General features: G+C 41.9%; 1 protein-coding gene across 4 annotated transcripts in view; it reads right to left on the reverse strand.

Moving 5' to 3' along the window:
- The window catches only part of Afdn (afadin, adherens junction formation factor), a 92137-nt gene that overhangs the window by 23149 nt on the left and 56336 nt on the right, over positions 1–12652 (reverse strand). For all 4 annotated transcript variants that reach the window (XM_051206083.1, XM_051206081.1, XM_051206080.1 and 1 more), the window contains 2 exons: positions 11340–11443; positions 9759–9845 (listed from right to left, as the gene is read on the reverse strand). In XM_051206083.1, the coding sequence (XP_051062040.1) occupies positions 9759–9845; positions 11340–11443 (191 nt within the window). The remainder of the gene's footprint in view (positions 1–9758; positions 9846–11339; positions 11444–12652) is intronic.

Genomic DNA, 12652 nt, shown 5'->3' on the forward strand with positions numbered 1-12652 from the left:
ATCCTCACTCTTTTCATATTATAGTTTAAATTTCAAAACAAGAACTTCTTGCAACAAGTAGTTAAGAGGGGCTAAGAAAATATCATCCAGAAAACTATACTGTAGCTCATATATAACCAAAGATTCAAACACAGATACATGACATTCCTATGAAAAAAAACTAATGGAATCTTCAAGAAAAACAGGTATCTCATATGATTTCAGGATCAATATTCTGCTTAGAGATCATAATCTCAACACATCAGCTTTGGATCCCTTATTAGAACTACTAAACAAAATGGTCAAAGCATAAAGCGGGAGTGTAATAGCTGGGTATAGTATACTTCACACCAACAGTAGGAAACATTTCACCTTAACAGCTATGAGATATTATGACACACAATAAAAATAAGTATAAAAAATGATTTCAATAAATTAAGATAGACTTTTTAAAGTAATAATCTGGAAGATGTCATCTTTATGTGCAAACTATTCATAGTTCCCCTATTAGTTAGCAACTGTAGTTTATAGACTTTCTGCTGGGACCTGGCCCCTTCTCCCTCTGCAGTAGGGAGGAGGACACAGTCATTAGGAATGCACAGCAGCCATAACAACACAACTGGGAGAGTTGGCAGTGCCACAGTAAATTATGAGTGAAATAAAGACCTGGAACTCTGGAGGAAATCACAGATGGGAGGGGGGATCAACCTAAAGGAAGATAGTATGAGAAACTGCAACCCAATTAAAAATGGAGGGGATGATACGATAAATCTGACATGAACTGGGTTAAAGGGTCAAGCAGGGGAAGGGTGAGGAAATGGGAGGTCCATTCTACCAACATATAATAATGGTGGTGACAGTAAACGGAGTTCAAACAGGTATTCTGTATGAACGAATAACACCGTCCTAGAAGATATGGGCTAAATGAAATTTGCAAGTCCAGGCATTGGATACCTCCCTACAAGTTGTTGGTCAAGGAGAGTCCAGAAGTCTCCAAAACAACACAGGCTATTGGCGCTGCTCTTAGTTGCTCACCATAACTACATGGTTAGTACTTACTGCTAAATACCAGGACATAAAACTCAAACTTAAACCAAAAGGGAAAATGCCTTTCTGGCTGGCTGGCTGGGGAAGAAGGGAGGCCGACAGTCTCATTTAGCGCTGGACCCTGCTTGCTAGAATGCCAGCCTGCAGAGCCAGACCCACCAAATGAGCACTAGCGGCCTGCCTGTGACTGAGGGAGCTAAGGATTTTCTGACTGCATCTGCAGTCTACTGCACAGGGGGAATTTAGTGATATTGGTCAAAAGCCCATAGCTGGAAATTCATAGACATCCAATTGAGGAACCTACTGTTGATATTTTACTAAATGGCTGTGTTATCAGCTTGCCTTCTAGGTACTTGTTTATATCCACAGATTTGTTCTCTCAATCTAGGTGAGAGCAGTTTCCATATGTAATGGGCAGCAGTCAATGAGAAGACTCATAACTGGCCCACATGTGAGGCTAAGTGAGGGAGGGCTCTGTCCTACGTGGAAGCCCATTGTCAAGCCCTGTGCTTCCCCAGCAAAGTTCAAGGAACATTGTGGGGGGGAGAGGGAGGGAGGGAGGGAGGGAGGGAGAAAGAGGGAAGGAGAGAGAGACAGACAGACAGAGAGGGAGCTCTGAAGGTCAGGGACGTGACATGCTGACCTCTGCACTCATGACCCTGCAGCAGCTGCAGTTACCTGAACAAACCGGTGCCAGTCAAAGATCAGAAGGGTGGGAGAGGAGCTACTGGCAGCCGCTGATGAAAAACATTATTCTTTGGGGGTGTGGCCACTGGTAGGTTTCCCGTGTTACCGTGTATGCGCATATGAGTAGCACTAATAGGCTTAATGGGATGATTCTCTCTCTCTCTCTCTCTCTCTCACACACACACACACACACACACACACACACACGCACGCTCACAATTGGCATGGTGGTGCATGCTTTTAATCCTAGACAGCAGGCCTTCTGTGAGTTCTAGGCTAATCTGACCAGCCAGGTCTATGCAGACAAGAGAGGGCATTTTAAGGGGAAGCCAGGGGCAGTAGGTTGGAGGAGAGAAGTAGGAGTGGACACAATCAGTAAAATCTGTAAACACAAATGAAATTGGCAATAAATTAAAAACTACGTCAAGTAACTGAGTTAAACAAAAATAGGTACAGATACACGGGAGGCAATAATGGTTTGACAAATAACTTGGCAAAAGAAAAATACGTATGACTTTTACTTGATTTCATCTATACCAACACCAGTTTCCTTGTGTCAAGAAACCTAATATATATGATAAGAAATGCCTCTGAAGTCAAGCTTCCTCTCAGCAACCATGTGCTAGGTTGGGAATTTATAGTTCTAATTAATCAAGTTAGAACACATTTCATAATTCTATGTAATCTATTATATACATTTGACTTTTCATACATCTGTTTAATTCCACAGCTCAGCTTTTAAGTGATCACTTAATTCTCTCAGTGAACAGCCACTGTGAGCCATGCTATGGGCACTGGGCAAATGGTGCTGAGCCATTTACAACCCACTGTCCAATACCAGTCACTGGGCCACATGCAACAGTACCTACAATGTGTCTAGTTCAAAATGAAGTATTCTGACTTCAAAGGCACAGTATAGAGATAGGGTGGAAAATAATCTTTTCTATACTAATTACATATTAAAGTAACATTTTGAAAATATTAAATTACTTTGAAAAACAGGTAGGAGGAATTTTTAAGTTACCTGTGTGACCTACAATATTTTTACTGAATAGCATTGCTTTAAGAATTTTTTGCTGTCTTATAGTTTACTAGTAACTGCCATTATCAGCAATAAATTCCTAATTATGTACAAAGTTGTCAAAACAACATCTTACTGTAACACTATATTAACATTCATGTTCTGATTTCCAACCATGAGAAATGCAATGAGAGTAATACTGAGATAAATACATAGGGCTAAATAATTAAAAAAAAAAAAAAAAAAACCTATTTGTCTAAAGGTACCTAAAATGTCTGTTCTACTTAGTTGAGAAATTAAAAGATTAAACACAGCTACTACGAACTTCTCATTTAATAATTAATTCCTTGAATGAAAGGGGAAGGAGATCTTTTAGAAAACAGTTATACATTTCTAAAGACACTAAGTAGTACCAATTTTGCTAATTGCAACTTTTAAATGACTTGAGCAAACTTAAATGAAAGGTATAATACCCACTTTCCCCTGGGAGAACCCCTGAGATCCACATCCACAACACAACGCTCAAGATGGGCAGCTCAGCCTTGGTGGGCCTTTTTAGCAACTGCCTAGAAAGCAAGAAAGCAGGTAATTCCCAGGGAAGGCAGGACCAGAGGAACTCAATAGTCTAATCTTAAAACCGCACCCTAGAGATGGATACTTTTCTTCTACAGATAGATACTTTTCTTCTACAGATAGATACCTTTCTTCCATTTTTAAAGCAAAAGAAGGGTAAGAGGAACTGGGACTAGTAAGGGAGGAAACAGGGTAACTATCTGAACTTTACCTACAGAAAGAATGTAACAAATTTACCTGCAGAAAGAATGTAACAAATTTACCTGCAGAAAGAATGTAACAAAAAAAGATAAACCATGTCAGAGAAGAGAAGGACACTAACTACTCCCACCCCTAATCCGGACTAAAGAGATGCACAGAACGAGCACAGACACAAACCTACTAGCTGCCTCGGCCTCGGGTGAGAAGGTCCAGAAAGAAGGCAGTCCGTCTGTCCTCCTAACTCTTCTACCTTCTCAGAAGCTCCAAACGTGCAGCCAGTTCCCTTTTCACTAGGGAGGAACTACCACAAGGAGCCTATTCTCTGGACGGCTTGGCTGCCAACTTAGTGTGTGGGAGTATACCTCAGTAACAGCATTAAAAAAAAAAAGCATCATTAAACACAACCCAAAAGGGGAAAGAAAAAAAAAAAAAAAAAAAAAGCCAGAGGAAGAGGTGTCTGCCAAGCAATGTAGGGCTTAGCCCATTGTTCTGGGGTGGAGGCCTGGCCTAGACTCCCCAGCTGGAGCACAAAACAATGTGGGCTGGATGACCTAAGAGCCAGGAGCAGCTTAAACGAAACTCCCAGACAGAAATGCCGTAGGTAAGCTGTGTGCTCCCCAGCATTTTCCTCTCACCTTTTTCTACAAACTACTTCAATTTTAAAATTGGTTCTAAAGTGCTTTCTACACCTAAATTTCACCTGCAGCCATTCTCAAAATAAAGTTATCCCAACAGTATGGTGGTAAACAAAGTAACTGAGCTAGAATTGCATAAGCTGCGTTCTAACCTCCACTGTGTTCCTTTACCTTTTACACTGACTCAGAAACACCAAAAAAACAACATTGACCTGAAACAGTGACATGAGCCGGGCCACCTCCACTGTGTTCCTTTACCTTTAATACCAACACAGAAGAAACACAACAAAACAACAACACTGAGCACACATCCATCTGTTCTCTCTGAAACAGTGAGGCGAGCCAGCTGGGGTTTCTGAAATGGGATCCACAGATAGGAGGGCTGGTCCACAGCCCTCAGGAGACGGGTCCAGGCTGGGAGGGGGTATACCAACAGAGGGAGTTGTGCAGAACATCTTAGTCTCAAATGGGAGAGTCAAGGCCCTAGAAGCCACCTACAGTGTGGCTACAGATATAAATACAAAATTCTGGCTCCCTGGGCCTTCAATGAGGGTGAGGTGTCAGGGGGAAATGGTCTGTTTCTGTGTAGCCACAGTAAACACATGGTTCTTTAGAGTAACAACGATTATGTTATTAGATTAATACTCCAATGCAATTCAATATTTCAGTCAATCCCAGAAATAAGTACTTAGGTAATAATAATCCCTCGGGGGGGGGGGACCCTTTTATGTAATTCTTTTCATTCTTTTTATTTTAGCAAAAACATACATAATACTGTTCCAAATTCAAGGGATACTGTTGTCGTTTCAAGAGTAAGAAAGAACTCTGCATTTCTGTGGAGCAGAGCTTGGGTCCTCGGGTCTCTCCAGCCAGACTTTGAAAGGGAACTGAAAACCCCAAGTCCACTTCTTTGACCAGGCCTTTCCCATGAAGGGTTACAGGGCCATTAAAGAATACAATGGGGAGGTCTCAAGTGCTTCAAGGACCTAAATTATAGTCTAGGCAAGGAGCTTGCGCTTCAAGAGAGAAGACGGCTATTTACAGACACTGTTTGCTCTCACTCTTTCAATATATACAAATCTTATGGTTTAAGCTAAGATTTAAAAACTTAAAGCTCAGTATTTAGTCTAAAAGATACTAATTTACCATTTACTTCTAGATTAGATATTGTAGCATACAGAAAATATTCCATGAATTTGTTTATCCTTAAAAACAATACAACAAAAGACTATAGAGAGAGCCTACCCTGAAACTACCTACCAACGTTGCCAGAAGTTTTTTTAATGAGTACCTGACTACATGCTTTTGAAATTACACAGCAGCAGCTGTTATGTGAAAGTAATCTTATTCATATTATAAGCAGTAGTTAACACTTCTGTTTTTTCTGAATAAAAATGTAAGAACGTCACATTTTTATGAACCTTAAATATTTACAACATAGAGAGAGAACAACAACTATCAGGGTGTGTAATTACAAGCTACATTATACGGTTCACTCTTCACAAGCAAGTTAATTATTAACAGGTTTAAACAGGTCGCAGTGGAAGATGAAGCACATTCTTTAAAGACCATAGTTTGCACAAGAACATTACGGGACACACCCTGTAGAAACTCACCACCGGTTCTGTCCTTCCAACAACAGAGAACCACATTTTTATCTCTGGGACACAGTCTGGAGCAGGAGACCAGTTGTCTGCTTCTCTCAGTTTCAACAGCAACCAACACAGCTGGCTTTTCGAGAATGGATTGCCACAGTGCTGAGCTGGACGCTGTGACTCTGTATGGCATTTATCAACATGAGCTGGAGCCAGTGCAACACTCACATTCTTATGCAACCAGGCCACTCTGATTTTCATTCCCTTCGTCCTTTATTAAGCGTTAAAGGGCTATAAAAATGAAAGGGAACTGTTCGCATCTTAAAAATCCAAATTAAACAGGAAGCATCAGCATCATGTTGTGCCACAGATGAGTAAGAAGTAGCATGCTGAACTCTCGCAAAGCAACGTCTCAGAAAGTAGACGGCAAGCCCACACTGCTTCCAAATCATCTGGATTTCATCAACTCTAACCACCATGTAGAGGGCAAGGAGAAGAACTTAATATCAAAACATGGTTCGGTTACAGCGTCAGAGCCACACACCAATTAAAAAAGGGAAAAGGCCTGGGTCAAACACAGACAGCAAAAACACGAGTGCAGACATCGGAAGGCATTTGGGGGTGACAGGAAAACCGGCAGGGCTGGGTGGGTGGAAGTAAGGGCTATTACCAGTGTTTCCTACGGCTCCCTCCTACTCAATCATCACTAGGCTTAAAGGCACACAACAGCACTGCACTGGTAGACCTGCCGCTACCGTGCCTGCTACACAGGCACCGCGATAGTGTGGTCTGCCAGAAGAGCCCACAACACCAAGAGTGTAAGCGGCTCCGTGGGAGGGAGACAGGGCCCTCCACACTAACTTGTACCAGAGGTCGTAAGACCTGACCTATCTGATGCTCAAAGTGTACTCCGAAGTCGTAATGGTGAGTCGACTCCATCACTGTACCTACAGAGACCAGATACCTCTCACTTGTACTGGGCTGTCCTGGCAGTGTATATACCCAAGGTAGCTTGTGTTTTCATTTGCTGAGCCTTCCTTGCCATACCACACACATGACAAATATAGTGTGGAAATGGACACAATGAACAGCTATTCATCTGTCTCATTATTTTAAAAAAATGTGATAATATACTACCATTTCATGTATTAAAGTGGCACTGCCCAGTTGACAGAGAATTTTTAAGCATTTCCTTCAGAGTGCCCATATACCAATTCCTAAATTTCATCTCTGGCTCTTTTTTTTGTTTGTTTGTTTGTTTGTTTGTTTGTTTTTCAACACAGGGTTTCTCTGTGTAACCACCCTGGCTGTCCTGTAACTCATTCTGTAGACTAGGCTGGTCTTGAACTCAGAGATCTACCTGCCTCTGCCTCCCGAGTGCTGGTGGGAATTAAAGGTGTGCACCACCATGTCTGGCCCCTCTGGCTCTAACTTTCTGAGCTCCATTATCCAATCCCTTACCAGGCTCCCAAATTTTCAAGTGTGGCGTGTTCAATCCTGACCTCACAACTTGTGCAGGCTCCCTTCCTTGGCAGCCACCTAAAGGACCCAGGCACTCAAGTCGGATTCTTTTCTCCATTCCCACTCTGACCTATCACATCCAGCTCACCCCACCTGCCGCTGTCATCCAACAAGTATCTGCCAGCACTGGCCATGTCCCCCAGAAACGACCAACTCTTCAACAAGGCAGGAAAGAAACAAGTTTCCCCACAGAGTCTGGTCTCAGCATGTCTGTATCTGTTAGTGGTTTTTGGCTTTATGTGTGTCGTGGTTTGAGGTGGCAGAGTCCACCACGGTTGGGAGGGTACAGCAGTGGGAATTGAGGTGGCTGGCCACATGACACCCCACTTAAGAGGCAGAGAGAGGAGTACTGGTACCCTTCCCTCCTTTCCTTTTCTGTCCAGTCTAGGAACCTACTCGGTGGGACAGCACAGCCACAGCGCTGTTAGCTCTGGAAACATCCGCAGACAAAACAAAGGAATCTAGGTATCTCCTGGTGATTGTAAGTCCAGTCAATGTGGCGACAAAGATTAGCCATCCAAGCCCACAACCTCCAGCCCACACCGAAGAGCAGTGAACATATCTTACACCCTAAGTATAAAGACTACAATTCTGCCAAGACCACCTTCACAAGGCTGAAGCGATAAGCCAAGACCTCATCTAGTAAACAGATAGGAGTCTGTTTAAGGGAACACAGGTTGAACTATGACTTTCAGCTTGGCTGGGTGATAGGAGTCTGTTTAAGGGAACACAGGTTGAACTATGACTTTCAGCTTGGCTGGGTGTCCTAATTCTCTACCTGATACCTGGCAGAGGATACAAGAGTGGGCAAGGGTGCAAGATGAAGCCTGAGCCTACTATTATGAAATACTAGGTCCTTTTCATCAGGACACCACACCGAGCAAATCAAAACCTAAGTCGTACTGGAGTCCAGAGAAAACAAGTCATTCTGCACTGGAAGACGTTTTCTACTGGAAATAACAGTAACTCTGATAATGGTCGCCCTCCAGCAAGACCAGTATTAGAGAAAAAGATTATGTCCACAATGTATTACAGAACTTAAGGCTTCTTTGCTGCTTTCCTTTACACGAGAGGCAGTCCTAAGTGCTGGGTAGACAGTTTACCACTGAGACACACCCATCCCAGGAGTTAAGTCTCCGCTGCTGTGTATGAGTGACACTGCTCTCTGAACTGTTTCCCCTCTAGAAATGAGCAGATTCATCTATAACCAAGAAAGAAAATGGTTCCACGGGTGACATTTTCATGCTTGCAAATGTTCTGAGCTTGGGTCAAGCATACTCTAACAGTCTAGAAACATGTTGCATGATCTGGGCTATGCAAGAGATGGACAGTGAAGTAGGACCGACCGGGGGCTCAGGATCTTTGCTCTGTCTATCACAGCTGACTCCACAGAATCTCAGCTTCAGGGACAACTGTGGTGGGTATACACACAGGTTCCTCCAGTCCAGTCCTGAACACACCCCACAGTTCCAGGCCCTTCTGTTCAGCCATGCCCACCAAATCTCAGACACCAATGCCTTTTCCTCCTTCCAAACCCTTAATTTTGTTGTTCTGCGAACAAGGCAACAAGACTCCTCTCTGTCAACGTAACAGAATTCTGATGTACAAAATTTACCATTACTATTTAAACCATTTCTCAATACACTGGCATCATGCGATTTGGAATGTTCTTCTTTCGTAATGCTACGCAGTGTTTGCAAGCTTTTCATACAGTCTCTTGAAACAGGACACAGGTAACAATTTCAGCTGATAAAGTATTATGGGCAAAATATTACCACAGCTTAACAAAGTATGTCTTTAATACTAGCTGAAAATAGTATTTGGGAAAGAGAAGGAAGTCGCATATGAAAACAGAGGGAGACTATTTGGGGAAGAAAACCAGTCAGAGTGAGGTAAGGGCACAAGAAATCAGCAATGGGAGAGGGGAATAACTCAGAACCAAATATAGTGACATACTTATAAAAATATCATGATGAAACCCATTACTTTGTATGCTAACTTGAATTTTTACCTTTAAAAAAAAAAATCACTTGTTCCATTGAAAATACCTGACTATGGTTGTGGAAGCTTTATTAACAGACTAGTAGGACAGGACAGGAAGGGCGAGGGAGCTGTCAGTCCCTCAGATGAGCTGTATGCTGAGCTCCAGTCCACCTCCAGGAGAGACGGCCTAGAGATAAGAGTGGTTATGTCATAGCACCTGCTATGACAAAGTGACAGATGCAACTATTTCTCGTGCCCACGTTTCTTTCCCACGATGCCCAACACATCTTGACCATGCCTTTAAACTGCTTCCTCTGAGACCATCCACTTCACCTCCACATTTTCAGAGAAGGAGCTCATGCCCGAGTGAACACCAGGAGACCAGGGGCTGCCTTCGGGAGGCACGCTCCATCCTCCCAGGAGCAAAGCTGAACATGTGCTCTGAAGGTCCGTGTCTCTCATGGCCACAGACGGGAGCAGGGAGAAGATGCTCTCCGGGAAGTCCCTCGGGCTTACCTTCGCTGCTACGATGCTGAGACCCATTCCATTCTGTTTTTTTAGGGTCACAGTGATTATCTCAGGTTCCTTCCTCAGAGGCTGGGCCTAAAGATGAGAAAACAGACTCATTTTATGACAAAATGGAAGTGTTTTCACATGGTTAGAAAGCCATTTAATTTGTTACAAACAAAGAACGGAATGGGCATAAAAAGTCCACTGCCTCAGGTACATTTCATTTGCTAAACAAAATACTGCAGCATTTGACTAAAGTCTACAAGACGAACCTAGTTACAAGTGCTATTTAAAAGTTAAGATTTGCTCTATGAAACAAAACTAAGCTTCCATTTGTATCAGGCTAGAAAACACAACCATAAAAATCAAATCCAATTTTTACCATTATGACCTTTTAAAATAAATTGTTAAGCTTTTGTTTTCTTTTCCAAAGAAAAAGTGTAAAGTTATTTCACACTGGGAAGATAGCAGAAATTGCTGTTACTTCATCTCTTGGGAAATTGTACTACAGGGTACGTAAGGGGCATTCCCAGCACTCTGCCAAGAAGCACACTCTGAGCTGGGCAGCCAATACAGAGGGGGCAACCAGGGCTTGCACAAATCCCAAGGGAGAGCTCGTCTTTTTTTTTTTTTTTTTTTTTTTTTTTTAAGGAAAGCATCACTGAAGTCACATATTACACTCATGCCAAACTTCACAATGAACACTGAACACACACTGAAAGCTTAACTACTAAGATGCACATAAGATAGTGATTAAACAAAAGGCAGGGGTTTAAAGCCTAGGAGAGACTTTTAAGAAGGAAACAAAGTTATGTGACATTCATTAAGAGTTTTGTTTTATATAAATCAAGACCTGAAATCTATCTCCCACAGAATCTGATAATAAATCTGAAAGATGATCAGCCAGTGAATCCAAGAGATACTTGTTGTCCTATAAAAGCTTGTCATCAGAAGTTGATCCTTTACTTTGAATGTGAGCAAAAATAAACAAAAGGAGTCAAGAAAAAGGAATAGTAACTTTGTCAGTAGCGAGCCCACATATCAATCAATTCTAGGAAATGGCTCTGATTAATGGTTTAAATCTAAAAGTTATATAAATGTATACACTATATAAGAAAGTATCCATTTTGAAACTCCATATTTGGCAAAGTGTAATTTTAAGAGGAGTGAAATTCCTTATTATTTCAAAGTTATGAATTATTTGATACACATTTAAGATCATAGAAATCAGCAGAAAATAAAATATTTTTATCACTGAAAAATGTGTTTCTAGTAAAATCTTTCAAAGTTACACTAATATGTTTCAAAGATATATATGTAGGCTACCATAACTGTCATCATAAGTATTCTTTACTGCTACAAAACCACTTATTACTACACAAAACTGTACAAAACCTGGCTCAGGGAGTACATACATGTGTTTTTACCTACCAAGGTTTTAAAATGTTTGAATCAAATTGGTATTAGAAAACCATTTAAAAATTTCCCACTGTAACATTGCACATATGCAAAGAATAAATTAGATCCCATCTTCAAAGTCACTAGCAACATCTCATGCGTTAATCCACCCCAACCTCAAACACTTGCCAGTTCTGTGCTCTCTCGCATAAGATGACTCTCAAAATCTGCACCCTCGAAATGTATCGTCCAGGTTCCTGGGGAACGCGTATGAGGAATCAATCTGCAAAACCCTAAACAGAAAATAATAATTGTAAAACACGTAAGGCATCCTTAATCCCACACAGTTTCAACAAGGAAAACAAAACACATTATTGGATTAAACCATTTTCCTTTTCCTATGAAAACTGGGGAACTGCTCTGTACATAGTCTGCAAATGTACACATCCCACCTGAAAGCAAACCCTCAGTGGCAAAAGAAAGCAAAAGAAAGGCTCTCGGGACTAAGAACGACACAGACACAGGCTGGGTTAAGTGACTCAGACACAGACTCACACTACAACAGCCTGGGGCCGGGAGGTCCTTTCTCAGCTCAGGTGCACTTAAAGTCTTAAAGAACAGTTCTGTTTTGTGAGGCAGGAGCTTTGAACTTACTTTGTAGCCTAGGCCAGCCTCACTGAGTGTAGAGCACTTTGCCTAGTGTGTGCGAGGCCCTTAGCTGGATCCCTGATACTCCCACCAAAGTATTTCTGATGGCCTTATTTAGGACAGTTGACGTATTTAAAATATCAAGGCCTTTATTCAAAGCCATGCCACCTTAACTTAGTCAAATTTTATTGTACATTTCTCAGTTCTTCCATCACTCTGAAGTTTGCTCGAGGGCTACTGCCTTCTTGTTGTGAACAGTCAGGGTTGCTCAAGCCCTCACCACATGTAGACTGGTGCAGTTCTGAAGCCTAGCTGCCCTAGCCTGAGTCTTTCCTGGCCTAGTGTTTTACCAATGGAGTATACCTGGAATTGCTGTTCTCAGACATGTATTTGTTGGAGAGTTCCAGAAGGAGAAATATTAAGAACATCAGTTAAAATAAAAAATATAATGTAGTGTCAATGATGTGTAACCAAAATTTTCTTCCTTGTGTTTTAGAGGATTATAACTATTAAAGTTAAAATTTCAACAATGTGGTTTTTTCCCCCCAAATGTTAGATTTCCACAACAAGCTCTGCACTATACTGCTAATGGAAACTCATTTGTCATAGCTTGAGGTACTTAACCATCACAACCCAGGCATTGGTGTGGGCTGGCATTACAGTCTCCCACAGAGCTGTGTTGCACTGAGGTGGGGGGGGGGGGGGAGAGCTACTGAGACCATACAGCAGTCCTTTAATAAGTTTACAAAGAAAGAGTATAAAGAATCAGAAACACTGATGTCATAACACACAACCCATGTTACGCCTTTAAAGGCATCTGTGTGCCAGGCTGCATGAACTATAAACATCCATAT

Source organism: Phodopus roborovskii, unplaced genomic scaffold, assembly GCF_943737965.1.
Source record: "Phodopus roborovskii unplaced genomic scaffold, PHOROB, whole genome shotgun sequence".
NCBI classification, from domain to species: Eukaryota; Metazoa; Chordata; class Mammalia; order Rodentia; family Cricetidae; genus Phodopus; species Phodopus roborovskii.